General features: G+C 46.0%; 2 protein-coding genes and 1 long non-coding RNA gene across 3 annotated transcripts; 2 read left to right on the top strand and 1 right to left on the bottom strand.

Moving 5' to 3' along the window:
• Positions 1 to 1,661: 1,661 nt before the first annotated feature.
• On the top strand, positions 1,662 to 4,851 carry LOC144104378 (uncharacterized). Its single transcript, XR_013308519.1, has 3 exons — positions 1,662 to 1,724; positions 2,714 to 3,141; positions 3,884 to 4,851. It is a non-coding gene; the product is annotated as an uncharacterized LOC144104378 (long non-coding RNA).
• An 8,864-nt stretch (positions 4,852 to 13,715) lies between these two features.
• Positions 13,716 to 15,060, top strand: LOC144115971 (uncharacterized). Its single transcript, XM_077650616.1, has one exon. It carries the CDS (start codon positions 13,990 to 13,992, stop codon positions 14,605 to 14,607), a length of 618 nt encoding a protein of 205 aa, XP_077506742.1. The 5' UTR covers positions 13,716 to 13,989; the 3' UTR covers positions 14,608 to 15,060.
• Positions 15,061 to 15,411: 351 nt separating this feature from the next.
• Positions 15,412 to 17,177, bottom strand: LOC144104371 (uncharacterized). The gene is made up of 3 exons (XM_077637332.1): positions 16,547 to 17,177; positions 16,088 to 16,293; positions 15,412 to 15,927 (listed from the first exon to the last, which is right to left on the bottom strand). Exons 1-3 carry the CDS (start codon positions 17,159 to 17,161, stop codon positions 15,426 to 15,428), a joined length of 1,323 nt encoding a protein of 440 aa, XP_077493458.1. The 5' UTR covers positions 17,162 to 17,177; the 3' UTR covers positions 15,412 to 15,425.
• Between the last annotated feature and the right edge of the window lie 8,032 nt (positions 17,178 to 25,209).

Raw genomic sequence — 25,209 nt, 5'->3', positions numbered from 1 at the left:
ATAGTCAGCAATAAAATTCCAATAAGGAAGGGTGTCAGGCAGGGAGACACGATCTCGCCAATACTATTCACTGCCTGTTTACAGGAGGTATTCCGCGGCCTGAAATGGGAACATTTGGGGATAAGAGTTAATGGAGAATACCTGAGTAATTTGCGATTCGCTGATGACATTGCCTTGCTAAGCCACTCAGGACAAGAACTGCAAAGCATGATCAATGAGTTAGACAGGCAGAGCAGAATGGTGGGGCTAAAAAATAATATGCAGAAAACCAAAGTAGAAACAGCAGTTCGCAATTGGTAGCGAGGTGCTGGAAGTAGTAAGAGAATATGCCTACTTAGGGCAGGTAGTGACCGCTAATACAGATCATGAAAGGGAAATAACTAGAAGAATAAGAATGGGTGGAGCACATATGGCAGGTTCTCCCAGATCATGAATGGCAGTTTACCATTATCCCTCAAGAGAAAAGTCTACGACAGCTGTATCTTACCGGTACTCATCTATGGGGCAGAAATGTGGAGGCTAATAAAGAGGGTTCAGCTTAAGTTAAGGACAACACAGTGAGCTATGGATAGGAAAATTACAGGTGTAACGTTAAGAAACCAGAAGTAGGCAGAGTGGATGAGGGAACAAACGTGGGTTAATGACATCCTAGTTGAAATCAAGAGGAAGAAGTGGGCTTGGGCACGGCACGTAATGCAAAGGCAAGATAACCGCTGGTCCTTAAGGGTAACAGAGTGGATTCCAAGAGAAGGCAAGCGTAGCAGGGGGCGGCAGGAAGTTAGGTGGGCGGGTGAGATTAAGGAGTTTGCGGGAATGCGGTGGCCGCAGCTGGCAAAGGACAGGGTTAATTGGAGACATGGGAGAGGCCTTCACCCTTCAGTGGACGTAGTCAGGCTGATGATGACGATGATGACATTCCTCCAGAATAAATTTTTTTTACAGGCACCTATGGATGTCGCTGAAAGCCAGGAGACTTTGGCAGGCCCATCACAACAGGTATTTTACAATATGCCATTTTGTGACTGCATCAATTCGAAGAACAACAGTGTCTGCGTTTATGTCGCAGCACGAGCAACCAAAAACAGATTTCTGTAACAGAATGCATCCTGGCACTGGCTCAGAGGAAGTTTTCTCTGAATCGCCTCAACACATTAGTCATTTTTTATAATCCTTTTGACAGAACTGAAAACACAGCCTAGCAGTGTGATGCTTTTCTATTTTTAAGTAGTTGCTTAGAACTGAATACATCTTATGCTTTGGTAGAAGCATATTTCTCAAGAATAAAATTTTTTTTCACAGGCACCTATGGATGTCACTGAAAGCCAAGAAACTTTACCAGGCCCATCACAACAGGTATGTTACGATATACCATTTTGTGACAGCAACTGCTAGAAGATTGACAGTGTCTGAGTTTATCTCTCAGCACGAGTCACGAAACGGGTGAATTTTTATGTAAAAGAAAGCTTCCTGGCGCAGGCTCAGAGGAAGTTTTGACCAAGCCACCTAAGCACACCAGTCATATCTTTATATCTTCAGACATAACTCAAAACGGTCTAGTAGTGTGATGCTTCTCCACTTTTCACTAGGTGCTTAAAACTGAACGCTTGTTATGTCTCGGTACACACACATTTCTCCTGAACAAAATTTTTTTAAAGGCATCTATGGATGTGGCCACAATGCTGGGCATTCAGCCAGGGCCATCTCAAGCCTTTCAACTTACACCAGTAAGTTTCATATCGTCCTGTGTGGTTTCCATCCAGGTTTATTCACTGCATGAGGTAGGATGTCGTTGCAATTCTGCAATGTAAAGTGCAGTAGAACCTGCAGTTGTTTGTGAGGCCCCGTGCTTACCGGAGACAGTAGCAGAGTGCAGTAGGTTCTGCAAAGATCCTTCATATAGGATGGTACCTTTTTGTGGAACCACATAAGCACATTAGTAACTGCCACAATATTCTTTCATGTGCCTTCATTGCTTATGTTCGTTACACAAATCAATATAATCATCTCGTCAGAGTTCCACTACAAATAATCTGTCAGTATCAAGAAAAATTTGGCTATGCAAGACATACTCCACCAGGTCAGTGATATCTTTTCTACAAAATTTTCTCACGTTATTCCAAACTGGTTTTACTGATTTTGGACAAGGTCATTGACATCTATGTAGAAAGTATTCGGTGCAGACTGGCATGCGTGCTACATGAAAAATTTGTACTGTCATGTTTTCTTCTTTTTCAGTTGTTCCTTGTATAAGTTTTCATGAAATACTTCTTATATGGGTACATGCCAACCTCTTTAACGTCAGTTCCAGTGGGCATTCAGAAAAGGAGATTGCACGACACAAAATTTAATGCAATAATTTTTAAAGCTGTATGTATTCACGTTTCTACACAGTTGTACTATTAACCCTGCTTTATTTCTGCAACACTTTGGGTGTATAATAAAAATAAAATGTGTATACATATAACATTACCTTAACATGCTAGGTGATATGAGTTTAACAATGTGCGAGCGTTTTTCTTTTGCAGTGACATCGAAAGGCATTGAGTACATATGCACTGAGGCTGTTGCGTGGCCCAGTAGTGGGCATGCCGAGTAATTTTGTGATTAGCCTCATGTCCTGCTTCCCTTCTTATGCCTTGATGCATGGCGGAGGAGAACAGGGCAACAGGCATTCTAAGGTGGGCTGCATTACTAAACAGTTTATCTTATGCAGGAACTTCCGACTTTGCCAACCGCCCCAGCCTCTGTTGGGACGCCACGAAGAAGGAGGCCAGCAATGGTAAATGGACCTGTCAAATGTGCCTATTTCTGAAGCAGAATTCAACACCATGAATGTCAAATGCTTGTGCATATGCCAAGAGCGTATTTGATAGCGTGAGTGGCCCATCCACAGCATGCATTATTAGCATAATCTTTAACACAGCATGTGCAGGCACCCAGACTGTGTGAATGGACTTAGCTTGATTTCGCCGTGGCAATTTTTACTAATATCTACTAACTGATCTGCATGGTATATTGTATGCAATGATGAATCAATAAAGCAATGAATTTTTAAGTGTGTGAGTGGCCTGCATATCAAGCTGAGGAGCACATTATGGAATCTTCTTCTTGGACACCTCTCCATCTACCAGAGGAGAATCGGTGAGTCACAGCTTCATTTATTGATCTATTCAAGTACCCTAAGAGTCCACTAGGGGCATTACATAGGGGGAGATGGGGGGGGGACTCAAAGCGGAACAAAATTGTTTCAAAAACAAAAAACGCAGCGTAGGTACGGCACTCAGGTGCAAGTCGAGAAACATCATTGCCAAGTAAATATTCTTACGAAAATTCACAAAGAAAAAATAAACAGCAGGTGCGGATTAGTCATCTGAGAAATCAAATTTTGTTACTGAAAGTGTGAGGAATCCATATAAGAAAGTGATCCTGACTGAAATAACAAAGACTCTGTTATCATGGCAATCCTGGAAGGTAAATCATTGCATTCTTTCATCATTAAGGTTACAGGTGAATTTTTGTACTTTTCCATCTGGACAAAAACAGGGTTACCCTTGTAGGCATTACCGGCTTGATGCGAGGTGAGGTGCTGGTAAAATATGTGACAGGGCAAATGATCTGTTGCTATGGTACAATGTGCGAGAAAAAGATGATTAAGTGAATTTTCTGTGCGTTGTGAGTGATGGCATGCTCAGCATTTCCATCAGAGGTGAAACACTGATATTAAAGTAGGACGAGAAGATTAACTGAGCTCCTTCATTCTTCTTTTAATGGAACATTCAGAGTGCTTTGTGTTTTATATGTGCACACTGTTGTAACTGTGGTATGCAAGGCTTGGGTGTGCATTGTTCTAATGATGCATTGCATTTTCTATCTCTCTTCATAGGAGGACACACCCGAAAAAGCTTACTTGAGAGCAAGGGCTGCATGGTTTTCTGCAATGCATGCTCAGTCAAGAAAAAGCATAAAAAGGCTGCAGCAAACAAGGCGGAGACTGCAAAAGAAAAATGCGGAACTAAAATCTGTTCTGTCAGCTTTAACTACGGAGAATATCCTCCTGACAGAGCAAGTGTCTGTTTTAGATGGCCTGGGTAAAGTAAATAAGCACCTACTTGAAAGACAAGTCGGAAAGCATGGTGGAATTGGCACTCCAAAGCAGTACTCCCCTGAACTGAGAACTTTTGCCTTAACTTTAAATTTCTATTCCCCACGAGCCTATCAGTATGTCAGGAAAGTTTTTGACACGTGCCTCCCACATCCCAGAACTCTGCGAAAATGGTATGAGACTGTTGATGGCCAGGCAGGACTTTCAACAGAAGCTTTCAATGCACTAAAAATGAAGTGTGCTGAAACAGCAAGCAAGGGGCACCGAACAGTTTGCAGCCTCATGGTTGATGAAATGGCTATTTGGCAAAACATCCAGTGGAACAAACGCAACTTTGAAGGGTTTGTTGACTTTGGCAGTGGCATTGACAGCGACTCTTTGCCACAAGCAAAGGCTGCATTCGTTATAATGGCTGTGGCTATTAATGGGCGATGGAAGTTGCCCCTTGGGTACTTCCTAGTTGATGGCCTAATTGGAACACAGAGGGCTAACCTTGTCACCCAGTGCCTTCATAAGGCACATGATGCTTGAGCTATGGTTGCTTCACTCACTTGTGACGGGGCGCCCGCAAATCTGGCTATGTTGCAAGAGCTTGGGTGTGATTTCCAACATGTGGGAGACCTAAAAACAACCTTTCGACACCCAGCTACCCAGGAACCAGTGGCAGCTTTTTTGGATCCCTGCCATATGCTAAAACTTGTGAGGAATGCACTGGCACACAAGAGGTACTTTATTGACCACCAAGGAAGGACAGTGCCATGGGAGCATATTGAGCGGCTGCATACTGTGCAGCAGAAAGAAGGCCTACATTTGGCTAACAAGTTGCGCAGAGCTCATATTGAGTGGCAGCGGCAGCCCATGAAAGTTAGACTTGCTGCCCAAGTAATGAGCACTTCTGTTGCGACAGCACTAGCCGAGTGCAGGGAACTTGACCTGGAAGGTTTTTCTGGCACACAGGCAACAGAGAATTTTTTGTTGAAAATTAATGAGACATTTGATTCCCTAAATTCTAGAAGCCCATATCAGAAAGGTTGGAAGAAACCTATAAATGAAAAGAACATTGAAGCTTTCGAAGGCATGTTCAAAACCACAGCCCATTACCTCTCTTCCTTGAAGGAGTCTGCGAATGGAAGACGAATGATTGAAACAAACCGAAAGACAGGTTTCTTAGGTTTTATCATCTGCATGCAAAGCCTGATTAGTCTTTTTCATTTTCTTGTCACTGAAAAACGAGTGCTGAAGTACATTCCGGCCCACAAAATTTGCCAGGACCATTTGGAACTGTTTTTTGGCCTGATTCGAGCACATGGTGGGCATAATGACAACCCTACTACACAGCAGTTTCGTGCTGCCTTCAAAAAAGTGATTGTTCAAAGTGAACTGGCTGATGTATCAACAGGCAACTGTCTGAGCCTGGACAGCATCTCCATATTGTCATGCAGCAGTGCAACAGTTATTTCTTCTCAGGTCTTGAATATATCTGCACCAAGGAGGCAACTTCTAGACAGTGATGCTGTTCAGCAGTCTCAGGTAACAGCTGCAGACCATGACTACATCATAGCTCCAGGCTACATCAGTGAATGTGGAGGCCGAATTGTGGCTTACATGGCAGGTTATGTAGCTCATAAATTGGCTGCAAAGCTGACTTGTGAGCACTGCACAGGTGCACTACTCGCAACAGAACGAGGAAACATTTACTCACTAATTAAGAGGAAAAGCAGAGGAGGGCTGAAATACCCATCAGAAAGTGTACTGAAGATCTGTCAAAAATCGGAGGCGGTGATCAGGACAGCAGTGCGCCTGAACAAATTGGCATCAAGAACACTACTCACTGATCTTCTCCACGAGGTTATTTACGCATTCCACGGTAGAGAGCTCTTCAATGAACTTCATGAGCACATGTTCGACAACTCTCCACTCGACAATCGTTACATACACCTTGTCAGAAGTGTTGCAGAAAATTACATCAACATGCGCTTGTTTCATGTTGGCAAGCAGGCAACCGAGAGCCTGCACACTGCTCAGGTCCGGCAGATGTTTAAAAAAATAACTCAATTCAAGGGGCAGTGACTGATGTGACAGTGAGAATTCAAAAATTAGAATTGGTTTTCGTCAGCACATGTCTTAATTTACCGTAGAGTATGAATGCAACCAGCCCATAGGGGTCCCATGCTTCATGTTGACACTGCAGCTTGCTGCCGCAATATGAGCTGAATAAGAATCTTGCATGTAACAGACTTTCATGTCTGACTTTGTCAGAATAAAATTCTATTCAAACGGCCGCTCACAGTTTAGAGTACATTACAACCTGTCATATTGAAAAGAATAGCTTTTTAATGTGAATGCGTCATGTACACCACCTACTTAGGCTCATGCTTGATGGCAGTCACTGTCAGTTTTTTCAGGAGTAATCAGGGTTTTGATTTAGCTTGAGTGCTACTGAATCAACTAGAAATTACCTGCTTCCTAAAATCAGATTTTCGTGTTTTGTGGTAAATGAACAATACGCACATTTTAAAAAAGAAGTCAGTTAAGTAAAATCAGTACATGTCCGGAGCGCAAATGCTAGTTCTTGTTCATGAATCTATATGCTGTAGATTCACAGATGGACATGTACTATTGGTCACTGATGTTCAAGAATAGGGGCTGCAGTTAGCAGTCTCCCAGAGCTTTCTTTACAGCGTGCCTGCACTACTGTCCTTTAGGGTACAGGGTGACTGAAGTATCTCGTATTTTGTAAAAAATATGGAGTGCATGTTTTTCATACTATAGAAGCCAGAATAATCAAGAGAGTAATTAGTGTACCATACTTACAATTTTAGTTCTAGATATTCAACACAACTGAAGGTGATTTTGGCCTTTCAAAGTAATTGTGTCAAAAGGGGGTGATCATCCCACTGCACGCAGCAACAGAGTAAGCACTAGCATATAAGTTTTGCAACAAATTCATGTTCTTAAATGATGAAAACACTTTTCCACATGCACTTGGTACATTCATGCATACAGAGGACAACCTAAGGTTATCATTCTACCAGCCGCAATTTGTACATTATATTAAACATTCTTTAGCTGTCATCATGCCTTAGTTGTGCACAGCTCAAATGCCCGACTTATGTGCAGACTATGTTGGTTGGCTCGTGGTTTTGACAAATATAAAACAGCATGTGCACACAAGTACCACATAGTACACAACAAACAGAACAGAAAATTGGACAGAAAACTATGCTATTTCTATACTGTTTCAGGCTAGGCAGATAAGAGTCAAATACAACAATGCAACAATAGAAACAGTGTCAGCAGGGTGCTCTCTTTCTTTACATATATTACAGAAAGGAATACATGAAGCAGAAGGGAGTAAAATGATTCACTTTTTCCACAAGCTGCGACAACTGTTACCAATTTTTCAAGTCACTTCCATGCAGTGCTCCAATTACTTTGAATTTGCATCGCTTAAATTTTATCAACTTTGTGATGCAGAAACAACTACCGAGAAATGAAAGCTTTCACACAATTTGGCAAGATCGGTCCACAAATATTTTTCTGTCTCAAAGCCCCCATTTACTGCCTTCCTATATATGTTTTACTCTCTCTGTTCAAATGGTTCATGGTTGCAAAGTGATCTAATTCAGTTGTGCATTTCTTCTTCTGGTCTTTTTTGTTGAATCCTTTTTATGTGTGTTCTCCTTCCATGTGTTATCACTTTTGTTAAAAGATTTTGCTTGCTTCAGGTAGCAAGCTATGTTTTGTAATAAGTGTTATGCTGTATCAAACCTTTTTAAAGCTCATATTTTGATTGTCCAATAAAATACAAATTTTGGACTTCATTAATCCGTTTAATCAGCTGAATGCAAGAAAGTGCAACTCGGCGAGGTGGTCGCGAGGGTCGACTCGGCATCTCGGTAAACGGTAAGTTGCGAGGTACACTCAATCTTACATAGGCATGGCCTTACACTTCACCACCCTTAAGCGCAAATGTTTTGAACCTAACACTGCGCCTCCTAAACCCGGCTATGTGTCCTTACGCTCGCACAGCACTCGATCGAGACAGCAGCGCGGGTCGGTCGATCCACTGGGTCCATATCGGAGAAAACTTGCACGCAGTTGACATATCGCTCGCACAGCGTACAGTAAACATATGGTACGCTTCAGACTACTTCGCGTATCGCTTTGCTGACGGATACCATCGCATGCGGCGCGGCTTCCTTGGCACTGCACGCTTCGGTGAGCACACCGCGGCCCACGCATATCGGTCGCCACCAGTTGTGACCGTCATGCATAGGGGAATGTAGACGCAACGGGTATGCTTACAAGGACACGGTCTGGACGAATTTGTATTTATTCGTGGTTAAAACAGCGCGGGAAAAATACACAAAAATGAAGGAACACGCAGAACACGTATTCACACACAAAACAAGCGCCGACTCGCACTTTTTCTTCCCGCGCTGCTGTAACCATAAACCAGCGTGTCACCGTCGTCTATCGCTTTATGAGCCGTCGGCACTGTCAATTTCTCTTTGGAACAAGGCTAGCAGCGTTGAGGGACGCAACCGCACAAAGCCGAAAGAGAATAGCGCCAAGCCAAGCCTTTTCAGAGAAAGCTGTCGCGGGCTTCCAAAACAACCGCTTTCGTCAAGACGGCATCCTGAATGAACTAAGCGCACAGCAATGAAGACCAGCACCGACTACAGGCCTCTGGAACTTTGTGCCTCCCGCGGACCACAACGATTGAATAAAAATGCGAATTTCCAACTCTACTGGATCGGTCTGCCGACATGGGTGATGCGTGAAGCAGACGACGCCGCTGCGCCCAACGCTGCTATTGGCTGCGCCATCGGCCAACAAATCCCAGTAGGCCTCGCAAAACCACGTGACTTCCTGCACGTTTTTTGTCATGCGGCTTGGATAGCGAGGGCCTCTCCTATGGTTGCCTTCCTCCGTGATGTCCACCATAATTCGACCATCTTGCGGCCGTCTCAAATTATGGCGGCCAAATGGGGCATTTTTCAGCAATGGCAGCATTTCCTTTGCGTCACTAAACGTCATTTTGACCTCACTGAATTATGCTTGCGTATCACGTGAATCACGTGACATTCCTCCAGCCAATCACATTCTAGGAAGCAACCCTCACAGTACGAACTTTTTTTTTCTCAAAATTGCTAAAACGAGCCAAGTGTTTTCTTCCATGCCAGCTGTAGCTTCGTTTTTCCTCCGCAGACATTTAAATTTACCAACCCGGCACAAAATATGGACCTTTTGCATGTTTGTAAACAAACGAGGTGGCGCTGCAGTCGCTAGCGAGCTCGTGGTAGGCAAAAGGTCGGGGAGTGGCGTCGCGGATAGGTGTTGTGCGCGGGTTTTCAAGGCTTGTAGGCGCGTTTCCAGTTTCTGCGAATCATAGCAATGGTCGATGCTTCCAACTTAGTAATTTGTCGAAGTACACGAGCTCGCGTTGGCCACGTGCGGCCTATAAAGAGAAATAGTTTGCCACTCGGTATTGTATATATGGTTAGTAGTAAACATGTAGAAAGCGTTCCTGCCGTTTATTTATGCGCTAGTCATTGAATAAAACAAGTTTTGACACTCTGCACTAGCCGGAATGATTTTACTTCGGGACAATAGTGAGGGGAAGTGCTGGCGTTGTTTCGTCGGAGCAGACATGCGCTCACCGTCTGCTGACATACGTACGTGTCGCGCTGCGCGAAAAGTGGGGACAGCGTCGTGTCCCCGATCTCCTGTCTCGCTTAGCGCTGTTATTAGCCGCATGACCACGCACCAGCCAGGCCGACTTGTCCTCTTGTTAAGCTGGTCGATTTGATGAAAATTTTTGATTTCTAGAATTATTCTCTTTCCTAGCCCTGAAGTCTAGTTTCGTGACGAAAAAATATAGCAAAATATTGAGTACAAATTTATAAATTACACTTTTAGAAGTGTGGTCGTAAAAAATTGTGAGGTAATTTCTTTGATTTCAGTGCCGCATTTCTTTGACCAAAGCGAAAGCGAAGATGCATAAACGAGGGAATAAACTTTAAGGTTCGTTTTCTGACCTCTCGCATTTTCTGCGACTGGATCACTCACCTTCGTAATTCGCATGAAAATCAAATGATTCCATTTGTCGCAAACTATTCCTGAGACGTTGAGGAGCGTAATAAATCTCTCGATTTTTTTCCCCACACGTGCAGTATTGTGTTAGTTATTTTTTGTAAGAAACGTTTTCATGTAACTATGCATGCATAAGTACTGATCATATAGAAAAAGAACTAATCGCGTCATCATACATAACAGGGCTTTATGCACATGCTGGCATAAAAAAACTGCGCACTATCTACTCAATTATTTGAGACCTAGCTTGGGGGGACTTGACGACGGTGTTAATTATAATTACCCAGAACTCCACCAGGTATAGCTATAAATAAAAGGAATGACTGAAACTAGCGTAGAAATTTCATATTTGCACCAAGTTTAGTTACATATCGCATGCATGAATAACGAAAACACTTTTCATGCCGCGTCCCCTCTCAATCTCGCCACGTGTCTGTTAGTAGCACGCCTACGGCTGCTTCTTTCCAAACAAGCTTCGCGATCATGTATTACCTCATGAAACATGACACATGCATGATGCAATGAAAAAGCATATGGCGTTTAGCACACTTAAGGTACGCTATTCTAAGCACACCAACGCGACCGCGCAAGATTGACACAACGTACCAGACTTGTTTCTGCTCGAATGAAATAATTACGTCGTCATAACAAGAAACAGTTTCAAGTAAATATTAAATGTCACAAAACGCGCCATTTAAACATGGTGTGCTATTAACAAAAAAACGCATTCCTTGGGGGCGAGTGAACCTGTCGGCGCCCCGTGCACTCCGGCTCAAGGTGATAAGTACGTGTGCAGCTACATATGTCTTTTTTTTTACTTGAGCAATTATCAGCCTACTATCCTGAAGTTCAGGTGAATGAACGCAGTAACTTGCATGCTATTAAGTGCATTGAGTGGCAGTGCCTATCGACTCCCAGACTTCGCGCTTTACTACCGTGGCCCAATGCCTGTTAGCCAGTTTCCGAATGCGGCATTTATGCGCGAGAAACCTATCGAGGCTAATTTAATATTTTTATGCTACTACGCGGATCCAGCAGTGACGCAGCTGGTCAATATATGCTGCTTCTGCAGTGCACAGGCTTGAAGCAGCCGCCGGTAACTGCGGCAGCTGCGGTAGGCACTGGCAAGCGGAACCTGTTTTGCCTACCATGCGAAAGTCGCTGCTAACATCAGCGCCACCGCATCTTCGTGACGTCGCGGGGTGAAGGAGGTCCATAACTGTGCTAAAAATCAGTCTTCAAGTACGCGTCATTTTGACGTCACGGCAGAAAGCTATTTCGAAGCCTGATAGTTTCGCGCCACAAATTTAAAACTCGTGACTTGCACGTGATCGCCCAATAAGCCAATCAGAGAGACAATATGGCGGCGAACGGCGGCCATGCGTGTCGAGAATGTGTCGAGAAGAGAGCCCCAGTCGAAATAACGCAAGCGTTATTTCAACCCATGACGTCGCATCCGGTTTGAAGCAAAGTCTTGCAAATTTTTTGCTGTTTGAGCCATGTTTGAGCCGAGCCGAGCATTGCTATCAGTAGCATTATGGCCGGTCGACGGAAAGAGCGTGCGATCGTGTTGCACGTGAGTAATTTGTTCTTGCTGTCTTTTGGTATGCACATACTGAGTGATTGCCCGTTATCTGACACTCAGCATTCCGTTGTCAACTTTCTTGCGCCCGAATATTTTGTGTTAGCAGATAACCCAGGACTAGCGCTGAGCCCGCTTGCCCGGCAGTGGACCCAAAGGCTCGGAGGGAGACTCATCCGTTTTTCCTAAGTTCTGCTCAAAAGCTCTGTGCAGTTCAACAGAAAAGAGCTTGCGTTGAGCGTGTTTTATACCTTTTGTCAATCCAGCCTAATGTAACTCATTGTCATGTAAAACACGCATAATTACCAGCTTTTGCGTGCTCCCGAAAAAAGGCGGGAAACTTTTGACAACAGTCCAGTTGAACTAACCGTTTGTGCGATGAGTTTTGTACGCGGTCCGATTTTTTGTGGCCCCGCCGCTGGGAAAGTCTGTAGAGTGTTGACTTAATGCTGCACTTTACAATTGTGTGCTGCTGTTACAATCCGCCTTCTAAAACAGGTGCAAAAATGGCGGCGAGATAAGCGGTTACGCTTTGGTGTCTGCACCGCGAAACATGTTCTTTTAAATTCAAATTTATTTCACAAAACAGGACTTTAAAAACTAAAGTTTGTTTGTTTATTCAATTTTGTTAACTTTTTTTATAGTTTTATACTTTGCTGTAAAAGTATTTGTAATTCATATAAAACGAATTGAAATGAGCCACTTTATTAATAAAGATGTACACATTAGAAGTGATTGACTGCATTAAAAAAGTCTGTTCATACTGTTTCAATGCTAGTAATCATGCTCATGAACAGAGCTCAGTCAACAATTCATACTGTGGCACGATTGGTTTAGGTTACTGAAATTAAACGTTTTAAGGCTGGGTATGAAGGGAACGAGCTCAGCCTCACTGTGCTCTACATAACGTCCTAAAATTGAAGAGTTTGTCAGAAATCTGATCCGAGTGCAAGAAGTTGGAGACTTGGGGGGGGGGCACTGCCCCCTCTGGAGAAATGTTGGCGGGCAACCGGCCCCCCTGTTCCGGAGTCCCTGTGTTTCAAACAGTGAGGGAAGTGTCTGAGAAACAAGGTATGCATGGTGCAGTTAAGTTGTTGTTTGCCTATTGTGTTTCTCTCACGACATATGCGGTCGTGGTGAAAAGAAGGAGAGAGGGATGTTTGTGCAATGGACAGCTGAGAGTCATGACAACAGACATTAAATAATGTTTTATTTTCAGGTCTCCTACCACCGGTTTCCAAAAGAGGCAGACACCTACAGGAAATGGATAGCAGCCATCAAGAGGGATGAAGGGCCACTTTTTACTGTCTCAAAGGCGACAAGGGTGTGCTCTCTCCATTTTGTTGAAAGCGACTTTGTTGCTAATGTTGCAAATGGACACCGGCATTTGCACCAGGCCGCTGTACCATCAGTGTTCCCATTTAAAGAAATGAAAGCTGCAAGGAAGCCACCAGCCAAAAGGGCACCATTGCAGAATGTGCGAGCACCAAGAAGGAAGAGGCGAGTCGTGGATGTACAGCCTGCACAACGCAAAATGCATCTGAGCGTGAACAGCTCGTTAGATGAAGACTTGGTTGACATGCAGAATAAGCAGGCAGCTTCCGAAGGAACGGATGACTTCACTATACAAGAAAACTTGAGCCGCATTGCCAACAGACAGCGGGAATCTCCTGGGAAAACAGTGCGGAGCAGTGTTTGTACCTGCAATGAAACAATTGCACTCTTGGAAGAGCAACTGAAATCATCCAAGGCAAGAGAACTGGAAGCCAGAGCAGAGGTCCAGGACCTGAAACTGCAATTAATATCGAAAAACAGTGAAGTAGACCTGCTTCGCAGGGAACTGGTTCTCGCGCAGAAAAACATCCAAAAGCTGGAAGAGGCACCTCCATTTGGTATAGAACAATTCAAAGATAACAATGACAATGTTGAGTTCTACACAGGCCTCCCAAGCTACAATCATTTTCTCTCCCTCCTGAACTTCCTGGATGTCGGCAAACATGGAGAAAACATCATTCGCTACGAAGCCAACAGCTGTGGGCTTCGAAGTACTGAAAATGTTGGAAGGCAGCACAAGATCACTGTGGAAAATCAAATCTTCCTGGTACTTGTGAAACTTAGAGTTGGCCTTTTGCATAAGCACCTCGGCCATCTGTTTCACATCTCTGTCAGCACAGCGTCAAGAATTTTCTCCACCTGGATTGATTATATGTTTTTGCAGCTGACAGAGATGACACTGTGGCTGTCACGGCAAGCAGTCGACGCAGCCATGCCACCAGCCTTCAGAGAAAGGTACCCGTCCACACGCGTAATATTAGATGCAACAGAAATAAGATGTGACGTGCCTACATCTTTTGTCACACAGTCACAAGTCTACTCAGCATACAAGTCAACCCACACATTGAAAGGACTTGTAGGAATTTCCCCTCACGGCGTACTGACATTTGTTTCCGAACTGTACACAGGAAGCACTTCCGATAGAGAATGTGTGGTACAGAGTGGATTTTTGAACATGCCATTTGATCCAGATGATTCTGTAATGGCCGATAAAGGATTCAAAATAGCAGACCTTCTAGAGAGCAAGAATATCAAGCTCAACCTGCCGCCCTTTCTCACACGCGGGCAGTTTACTCCTACAGAAGTCGAAGAAACCCAAGAAATCGCTGCCATCAGGATTCATGTGGAACGCAAGATAAGAAAAATCAAGGGCTACCATATATTTGACCATTCAATTCCAATCACCTTGGTACCCTTAGTAAATCAGATGTGGACGGTGTGTGCAATTCTTACGAACTTTCAGCCACCACTCCTAAGGGACGCAGAGTGATATGCGATTTCAAGTGTATTGTGCACAGTATCTGTGCAAGTTACTGCACTAGACAAATGTATTAGGGGAATCCCCCAAGGTGGAGTAAATTTGTAATAAGGGAGTAATTACTCATTGTCATCCACCCAAGCGTAGCCATACGGCTACAAATACGGCTACAAAGGACTCGGAAACTTCGTAGTTAAAGAAAAATTCGTCCTGGTCCGGGGTTCGAACCTGGGACCACCGCTTTAACGGAGCAGTCGCTCTACCAACTGAGCTAACCGGGACGGTAAGCCTATGGTCGGGCGAGACTGAATTGATTAATAACTCGAAGTGGGAACAGTGTTAGACAAATGTTTTAGGAAATCCCCCAAGGTTACCCAAGGACGAATTTTTCTTTAAGTACGAAGTTTCTGTGAAAGCTGTATAGCTTTCCTTTGTAGCCGTATGGCTGCGCTTGGGTGGACGGCATTTAGTAATTACTCCCTTACTACAAGTTACTGCACTGTGGCAGTAGCTTCCTGAACAGTTTTTCATGTGGGCAATAAACAATGCTTTTTCCAAACCACTTTATTTACTGAATGGAAGTTCTGTCTTGTCTAGGCAATACATCCTCTGCAAAGTACGTTTCCTCCACATTATTTCAGCTGGAAAATTAAAATGTGCGTCATTACCCGCTGCAGTGGCTCAGTGGTTACGGCGCTCGGCTATATTACAAGTACCCGTGTTGGTAATGGCAGATATCATTGACTGTATCCATTCTCTCACACTGAGAGCCAACCTGCTTTTTTTATATTTATGCACAATGAGTGAATTCAAGGTTTTGTTGGCTTCATTCACCTCAGACTAAGTCCAGAGAGATATGGCAGAAGTGTAGTGAAGTAGAATTCGTCCAGTACCCGTCTGACATTCTTCCACTCAGTCGGCTCGAACCTTATCCTTTCAATGAGAATGAAATGCCTTCCGAATACCACAAAGTCACCCCAACCTAACTGGGAAATACCCATCTGCCCCGAGAACTGGTAAAAATAATCGTGATCTCTTTTCAGATGTGGCACATTGTCAATCAAGCTGCTACAAAAATCAGCCGCCAGAAGTTCATGTGCCTTACAGTCCCGCAGACTATAGGGGCACTTAATTTCAACAGCTCCATAGGAGCCTTCTACTGAATCATATACGATCGAGGCGAGGCACCCAACCATGTCGGGCGAGGCACCCAACCATGGGAAGTCCGGGTTAACAAGGAGCCCGCAGCTGGTAACAACAGGAGCGTGGCCCATTTTTCTGAGCACATCTTCATACCGCTGAGCAGCCACAGCTTCCATTTTGACTCCGTAGCTGAAAAGAATTGTATAATTTAGATGATGTACTGAAAATAGATTTAATTTTCTTCTTAAGTCCTTTTTACCATCAACATGCATGCAAATATTATACTACACAATATATGTCATCAATATTATAGACGGATTCATGTGAACCTAAAGAAAAGGATACTTACTTGACTGCAGGGACCCTCGAAAGTTCTCTGGACGCCGTAATGTTCTCAAGACCCTTGGTAGTCCATGGCGACTTTCGCTTCATTACGTGCCCAAATTTAGATGACGTAAGGCGGAGTTTTCGTTCTTTCTGCCACGCTGCACTTTTGGCTTGTTGCCGAGTGTTTCTTTCCAGGGCTTTTGCTGCCTCTGTCGTCACAATGATTTCCTGCGTTGTGCTAGGCCAACCCATGCAAGAGCAACACATTTTGGTTCCTACTGTTGGTGTAAAATGGACTAGATGGCTTATCACTAAAGATGTAGAAGAAATACCTCACATTCACCTGTTACACAAACAATAAGGGAATAGTAACATTCTCTTGCATCCACACCTTGAAAAATGAAGCGCTGGCTAGCTAGTGCTCTGAACATAGCAGCCGCCGCACCAAAAGACACTAATATGTCAATTAGCACTCACTGACCTGCACAATGCTGTTTCCATTGAGGTATGCTGGAGGAAGCCATGCAGTTGTCTCCTCGAAGCATTTCCAGGCTGGGATATTTTCGACCGTAGTTAGTGCAGCATTTTCCAACCCGGAGGAGAGCACATCGAATCCGTGGGGCACCAAGGACATCTGGTAGCTCTGCGGCGATAGTGACGAAACGACCCCGAACCTCGACTGTCTTGACTCCCCTTCATCTGTTAAGAGAAGGCCTTTAGCGAAGTCCTTATCGGGGTCACACGCGAGGAGGTCCAACGCTAATCGCCTCTTCGCGTCCTTCTGCTGGGGGCGAGTTCGACGCTGCACACGACGCTCCTTTGGCAGAGCAATCCTCGGAGTGCTGCGTCCACCCTCCTTCACACTGCGCCAGTCGACTGACTGAACAGAGCACCCTTTGACTGCGCTGCCCCGAGGTACCCTCCACTGCTGGGGCAAGTCTGTACACGCCAACGAATCTGGCGCCTCGGTGAATCCCCTTGACTGCAGTAGCATGATGGTGCGCAAGACGGCGAGCAGGTGGTTGCAGGCGAGCTTTCCTGCAGGGCACTCACAACAGCCGTCGACGATATGAGCCGTGTCGTCGACCGCAGCCATCACGGCGTATGGCGCCGAATTTTCTTTTTGCGCTTTTTTCCCCCTCAGCACCAATAACCAAACCACAAGCAGCAATTTTCAGGGGGAAAGTTGGCAGTGCCTTAACTTGAATAACCCTGGAATTCAGCGGGAAGCTTCTGCGCGCATGGTTACCCATCACGTGGCTTCACATCACCCCATCGGGTACTCTTAAGGTCAACCCAAAGGGCACCCCAATGTCAAAGGTCAACTGAAGGTCATGGGTAAAGGTTCGACGCCATAACTGTGCCACATACGTGACCCACTGCTGTCGTTGGTTGAGGTGAAGGTCGTTGTGCTGCCTATCCGAAAACTGCTTTACTTAGCATAATGATGTTTTTCGATAAAAAAAATAAGTGAAATGAATCATGTGACGTTCGTGTCTGAGTAATCTCAAGGGTGATCACAGCAGCATCGCCTTTCCGGAAAACGCGCTGTTGTGGTCAACTAATCACTGGCAGCCGTTCTGTTTGGCGATAAACTTGCACTGTAGTGCGATGTAAGCGCCCCGTCATTTCCACACTTTTCGAACACAGTCATGTAACTGTGCTCCCATTTAAGATTTGCATCGCTTAAAACAGGACGGCGACGGACGGATTTTTGTTGGGTAAGAACACCCGTGGTGCCGTTAAAAACCTCACAAAGTTAATTTTCAATTTTGTTCACCCTCAGTGGTCGTAACGCCAACTTCTCTACAGCTCTCAAAAAGCACGCCTCAGCTGCCTTGTTTACTGCAGTACCGAGACGCGCGCGAGCCGACGGCACGCGAGTCCTCGTTGGCGTTCCATAACCCTCCTCGCTGCTCCGGCCCCTCCTCCTCTCCCCCCACCCACTCCTCTTTCCGTTTACACTGCGCCAGCTCTTCCGAGCCTTCGGCGCAGGCCTGCCAACCCTAGGGATTTTCTCCTATATCTAGAGAATTTAAACGTTTAGGGGAAAAATAGATTAATATATTATTGTTGTAATGTAGGGAAATTTTACTTTCTGTATGGATCATTTTTATTTTTCCGTGTGAATAGGCTCCTTATTCACCCTTTCTTGACCACCTTGATTTCGAGAGTCTACCAATGCGCCATCTGCACGTGCGGAAAGCATTGATGGGATCGAGGTAGCGGGGTCGGGCAGGGTGGAAGTACGAGGATGACGGGACTCAGGAAGACATTGGGGGACAACAATATATTTATTCTATTTACATGGTGAATCAAATGCACGGACTGTACATGGATGATGAGGGAAGCGCTGCAGAGAAGAGCTCTAAAGACTCAATGAGGCAGACGGGCGCCCTGAAATAAGGCTTTGCCTCTACAAGCTTCCCTGTTCGCCGCACTGCAGTGCAACAGTTTTCTCTCTGATCAACCTGATGAGAACAAAGACTAGAAACAGCTTGGCGACGCAAACCCTGGAAGCTACCCTTCACGCCAAGCGGCTTCTAGGAGGAGCCAACTCTTATGACTTTGCAGTGAAGGAACGCTTAATTGGCCTTCTGAAAAAAGACATATGTATATGCATGAGTGAAACGCAGTCGGAATGTCAACTGAATTACGTGCCCTGTGCACAAAGTGGATTTGCCTCGCTGTTTGACTGCAGTCGGTGAGCGTAAGTGTTCACGGTGAGATTTCGCGGGCGTAAGTACGTCCGCAATAGCTTTCTCTACGCGACCTATGTTTTTTTTTCTGTCGCGTGGTGTATGCTTGGCCGTAATACTTGACTACGGGTAGTTTGTCTCGCGTTATTGCGCGTTGGACCACGATTCGAACGCGTTCCGAAGGCGAAAATACGTCCCCGAATCGCTTTCTCTGCAGTGGCTGCAGAAATATGCCCTAGCCCGAAGGCGAAAATACGTCCCCGAATCGCTTTCTCTGTAGTGGCTGCAGAAATATGCCCTAGCCCGAAGGCGAAAATACGTCCCCGAATCGCTTTCTCTGTAGTGGCTGCAGAAATATGCCCTAGCCCGAAGGCGAAAATACGTCCCCGAATCGCTTTCTCTGCAGCGGCTGCAGAAATATGCCCTAGCCGCTGAGGTTATAGAAAAGAAAGGAACGGAGCGAAGAGCGGAACGGCTGTGAAAGAGGAGAACAACTAGGCGAGGAGGCGGAGGAAAAGAGAAAATAAAAGGAAAGAGGAAAAAAGAGGGCGAGGAGGGTACAGGAGGAGGAGAGGCGCCGTTGCGAGAGGGGTTATGCAACGCCAACGAGGAAAATGGTGTAATCAACACAGCAGCTGCAGTACGCGAGACGATATGACGCAGGATACCAACGCTGCTACTTGCACCGCCGCTACATTCGCGCACTCGCTTTCCTGCACAATGGCGTCGTAGCACACTGTTGCCAGAACACGTTACAGCTTTTCTCAGTGTTGCTGGCATTTATGCAACTCGTCTCTTGCGTGGGTTCGCTCCAACAATTTTGTTTTTGCCATCCGCTTTATTCTTGTCGCCTGCACCTTAAAATACACAATTTCTAGATTCCAATATAGCGATGATTCTATGGGATTAATGCGGCCACCGCGATAGCAGCGAAGAAGCGCGCGCACGTACCGCATCTTCGCACGCTCCAGGCATGCTCCCTTTTCATTGCTAAATCCCTTTCCACAGACAGCTGCTCAGGCTAACCGAGACTCATCGCAGTGCGTTTCTGAAGGACGGTATTTGCTTACGTCAGCTTTGTCCCTCTTTCCCTTATACAGTATTGTGCGTTTTTATCGCTGACACTTTCAAAAATTTCCCCGCCTCAACCGCTGGCTCGTTTGCGGTGAAACTGCACACAGAGCTTGCGTATTATGGTAACTTTTGTATCGTAGGAAGTTTGACAACGGTAGTTACTTAGCTGAGCTGTGCATGATGCGAAAACATAGTCGTCTACGTAGAGATCGGCAACCAAAACCCGCAGACGACGCTTTTTCGCTAGATAGATAGATAGATACTTGAGGCCTTGCCCTTTGTAACGGGTGGGCACCACTAGGTTGGGCACCCGGCCAAAAAAAACAAGATGGAAGCACACAAGGAGAGAAAGAAAGATAAAACGCACAAAAAAAAGGAAAAAGAAGAAAAAAGAAAAAAAACACGCAAAGGCTAAAGTCAGGAGGTGGGGGGGTTTCGCTCATCGACCTCGTTCACTTCCGACTCCGCGGCTTCGCGCTTTTAAACACAGTGCTCCACCAAAGAGTTAGTCGACGCTTGGTTCGCAGCACCCCCTCGCTCTTGACCTTGGAGCTGTCTCCTTCGTCGTCCACTGCAGGACCGTGAAACCCGAGCGCCTGTGGGAATGTGGTGCCCTCTGTCGGCATTGGATGGAGTCTCTGGCACGACATCACCAGGTGCTCGATGGTTTCCTCCGCGTCGCCACACACTCGGCATATTGCTGCCTGTGCTTCTGGTGTTGCGTCGAAGTGACGGCGGTACACCAGTGTTCGCAGCGCTCCGGCACGGGCCTCAAACAGCAATGCGCTACCCAGGCCGTTGTCAAAAATCTTTTCAGGTCCGATGCTGTTTTTGCACTCGCGGTACACTGCCAGTGTCGGTTTTTCCGCGAGCGCCTGCAGCCATTGGCGGTTCTCTTTTTCCTGGACCCGTCTCCTTGCCTCCTGTTTCCATGCCGTTGCCGATTCGGCACTTATGGGTGTCTGGAAAAGTCCATACTTGCCTTCTATCTTGTGGAGGCGCTTCACCCATGTAGTGCGTAGGCATGTCGCAGCGAGGTATTCAAAGACCCGCCTTGCCCATCGGTTGTGGCTCATGAACTGCAGTCGACCGCGGTACTCCAGCTTGCTGCATGCCTCCCTTGCCTCAAAACTAGACCATCCCAGGTCGCCTTGAATGGCTGCATTGGCCACCCGTCCATGACATCCGACTGCAGTGCGGCCGAACTCTGTTTGTCTGCGCTCTAACCAATTTCTGGTGGCTGATGGGAGGCAGACCACCGCGTTGGCGAATGTGAGTCCTGGCACGTGCGCGAGCTTCCAGAGGTCGCGGACCATGGTGTACTGGTGGCACCCCCACAGGCACCGACGTCGGAGGATGCATTGCGCTCGAAGTGCAGATTGACGGACCTTGGCCTCGTGCAGTCTGAACATGTCAGTCTCAGCACACAAATTTATGCCCAGGTATTTATACGATCTGTCGACTGTCAGGGTCTCTTCATTCAACGTCAGCGATAGCTGATCATTCGCCTCGCCTGCCAGCTGAAGGGTGGCAGTGGCGCCATCTGTTTGCGGTAGTGCAAAGCGTAACGACAAGGCCGTCGAGGAGAGCGTTGCAAGGAGCGCGGGCCGTTTGAATATGCCGTTCCTGTCGTTTCGTCTGCTTCTACTGAAGCGCTTACAACATTCTCGACTAATTAAGCGGAAAAATATCAGAACAAATGATTTAACGAGGCTTTACCTTTTAAAGAATATTGTTTGCAATGCTCGCCTCGGCGGCCTTGTCGCGACGGTTTCCACTGCCCAAAACAGATGGCGCCACTGCCGGTTCTCAGCGCAAAAGCGTCGTCTACGGGTTTTGCTTAGCCGATCTGTCGTAGACGCTTATGTTTTCGCATCATGTGCGCCTGAACTAAGTAAGTACCATTACTTGCTACGATACAAAAGTTACCATAATACGCAAGCTCTGTGTGCAGTTTCGCCGCAAACGAGCCAGCCGTTGAGGCGGGGAAATTTTGGAAAGTGTCAGCGATAAAAACGCACAATACTGTGTATCACGTTCATTTTACTTGATCGCCATTCATTGGGGGCTTTGCCATCCACTACCATTTTGTTCACTACCTCTATTAATGTTTGCTTGGCTTTTGGTCCAAGCTTTTATATTAATATAATCGGAATACCATCTGGTCCTGTCGACGTGTCACTAGCAACCTTTTCTTGTAACGCGAGCGCATGGTTGCGCTCTCTGGAGGGTCACTGCGTCCGACACGGCCGCGCATCGAAGCGAAGTGGCAGATGACGCGAAGCGCCACGCCCAGGTCAAACTTCTGCGCCACTCGGCTTGGATGAGTGGCCGTGTCGGACGCAGTGGCCCTCCAGTGAGTGCAGCCACGCACTCGCGTGTTCAGAGTGGACGACCCTGTACGTATGGGACCGCTGCTCGCTTCGACCGACGGATGCCTCGGGGACTGCAGAACCACGTACCGTGCCTGATCGTATTTCTGACCATTGCCACGCGTTGTAAAGAATTCACATTACTAACTTGCCTATACTCTGCGCAAATCAGGACGAAAGCTCGGAACGGATGAGCGCACATATGGCCACTCGATCAGCCCATAAATTACGCGAAATGAAAGCGTATTTTCATACGGTCAATTACGACAAGATTTTCCTGAGAAAGCTTCGAAAAGACTCATTTTTCTGGAGCGCCTTCGAAGGCACAGGCACTACACAAGTGCGAGCACACAAACCACACAAGCGTCCTTGCACAACGAATGTGCCACACCACATGTCCAGAGCATCCAGAGGCCGACCAAACAAGCAGGTGATGCAAAAGGCCCGCACGACCGCGATCCACAAATCTCAAATGACGCCAAGCCAATCTATAAATCCATGGGTGAAAATAACGACCTGACATTCGCCGACGCGCGATTAGAGTAGCGCAATCTTAACAAAAGACGATGGCTAGGCTTATGGCTAGTCTTAGCCTTTGATGGATTCTACGTAACTTTGCAACGCGATAGTGTATTTTTTCTACTCGTTTTCCATTACTTTAAAAGTAATGCAAAACGACCTCTTAACAACACAACTTAAGGCCCATTGCGTTTTTTTTTTGCATTTCTCCGATACGATGCGCTGGTTACTACCATTACCTTTGAATGGGTGTCTTCCGTGCGGGGCGACAGAGTAAAATAAAATATCTTCCCGTATGATTACTTAGCGATGCAGCGCTGGCCAGACACATTTACGCCAATCAACCAAATGATCAGGCAGGTTTTCGTAAAGGACACTCAACAATAGACCATATTCACTCTGTCAATCAGACGATAAATATGCGCAGATTACAATAGCCTTCATTGATTACGAGAAAGCATTTGACTTAGTGGAATTAGGGTGTGGAAGTCTGAAAATACGGAAAGATACCTGTAACGACTGTATAGCAACTGCTGTCCCCCATAAAGTAACCAATTAAATTCCGATAAGGGCGTTGGGCAGGGAGACAATCTCGCCAATGCTATTCATTGCCTGTTTGCAGAAATTCCGAGGCCTGCGTCGAGAACACGTGGGTATAAGTGCCAATGGAGAATACCCAAGTAATCCAAGATTCGCTGATCACATAAGTCACTCAGGAGATGAACTGCATAGCATGATCAATGACTTAGGCGGAGCAGAACGGTGGGTCTAAAAATTAACACGCACAAAACTAATCAACAGCCTCACAAGGAAACAGCAGTTCACGACTGGTAGCAACATGCTGAAAGTGGTAAGGAAATAGTGTACTTAGGGCTGGTAGTGACCGCTGATCCAGATCATGAGAGGGAATTAACTAGAATAAGTATGGGGTGAAGCGCATATGGCAGGTTTGCTCAAAAAATGAATGAGAGTTTACCAATATCCCTGAGGAGAAAGGTATACATCAGCTGTATCTTAACAGTACTCACCTGTGGGGCAGAAACACGGAGGCTAACTAAAATGGTTCAGCTTAAAGGTGCACTAAAAAGGATTCTGAGCTCATCCCTTTACCGCGGGAACTCGACCTACACTCTCCGAGCACTCTTAGAAACCTCGGATTATTGTCGTCTGCGACAGATTTCTCCACTGAATCAAATAAAAAGTCCTGGATCCCGACCTTTTCTTGAAGTCGCCCACGAAAGGAGGAGGAGTCAACCAATGCGTGGAGGACCTTTCAGCCAGCCGATTTCGCTTTTATTTTGTTTTTTAGGTTTTCACGAATAGTTTCAGTCGCAGAGAACATAGCCGCTAATTACGATCATGAAAAGAAAATTAAGCGTGGACTCTGTTTTGTGTATCAGTCCGCCGATGGCAGAGTGGCAAGCCACCACGCGATTGGCTGAGAGGCACACCACGTGTTGCTTAACTCCTCCCATCCTCGTAGGAGAGTTAAAATAAAGGCGGCAGCCGGGAAGCTTAATTTGATTTAACAGGGAAGTTGTCTGCACAGGACAACAATTCGAAGTTGCTAAGAATGTCTGGAGCATGCAGATAAGAGTTCTCGTGGCAAAAGGATGAGCTCAGAATCCTCTTCAGTGCACCTTTAAGTTAAGAACAACGCAGCGAGCTATGGGAAGAAAAATGATAGGTGTAATGTTAGATGACCGCCCCCCCTTTGTCACTTGGTGGCTGGCTTCTGGCCGAGCTTGCCACACTGAGTGGAGGGCATCTCCGAGACTGAAACCACCACCCCCACATGCTCTTAAGGGTGTCTGGAAGCACATGCAACAAGTATGCATCAGTGACAGTGCGCCCTTGGGAACAGAGCGCTGTCACCATCGTAATCGCTATAGGGAGGAGGGAAGAGCTTCCTTGGCCGCCGGCGCTGCTGCACGATGCTTCCTCGTGTAAACGCAGTTTCCGTCCATTTGTGTCTTCTTAAGCTGGGCACGCAGTGTAGGCCTTGGCAGCTTGTCACACTGATGTGCGCCGATAACGTCACATCACGTGCTCATTTTTTGACAGGAGCTCCGGCAGGTGTGGCATGCTCGGCAAACTTGGCAGAGCGCCAAGACACTGTGTGCCCTGAACAGAAAAGTCTGCGGCAGTGGCTACATGCATGGGGGAATACGTGGGAAATGTGGGTGTGTTCTTTTGGCATTTTTTTTGCCAGTCTAGATATAACAATTGGTTGTAACGATCGGATTTTTCGATTTTGTCAATATTTTTATAAGTCGATTGCACAGTACAAGGAAACAGAATATCACACAAGAGTAGGAACACCAGCAAACATCTGTTTGACACATAAAAAAAAACTTAACACATAAAAACATGTGTTGCCTGCTTCTCAACAGGTGTGTATACATTTTGAAACGATGTGATATTCTTAAAAATCTAGGGAGGCCACGCTCCGTGAAGCAGGCCTTCCGTGGGAGCCAAGA

The sequence above is a fragment of the Amblyomma americanum genome, chromosome 1 (genome assembly GCF_052857255.1).
Source record: "Amblyomma americanum isolate KBUSLIRL-KWMA chromosome 1, ASM5285725v1, whole genome shotgun sequence".
Taxonomy (NCBI): domain Eukaryota; kingdom Metazoa; phylum Arthropoda; class Arachnida; order Ixodida; family Ixodidae; genus Amblyomma; species Amblyomma americanum.
Note: the sequence above shows the minus strand (reverse complement) of the source record. Positions and strands in the feature narration are given on the sequence as shown.

Bases quoted from the DNA above. Each gene is read 5' to 3' on its own strand.
- LOC144104371 (XM_077637332.1), bottom strand. From the start codon at position 17,161: ATGGCTGCGGTCGACGACACGGCTCATATCGTCGACGGCTGTTGTGAG. The intron at 16,294-16,546 runs GTCAGTGAGTGC...AGCACAACGCAG, and splicing joins ATGGAAACAGCATTGTGCAG to GAAATCATTGTGACGACAGA. The intron at 15,928-16,087 runs GTAAGTATCCTT...AATTCTTTTCAG, and splicing joins TCGAGGGTCCCTGCAGTCAA to CTACGGAGTCAAAATGGAAG.
- LOC144115971 (XM_077650616.1), top strand. From the start codon at position 13,990: ATGTTTTTGCAGCTGACAGAGATGACACTGTGGCTGTCACGGCAAGCA.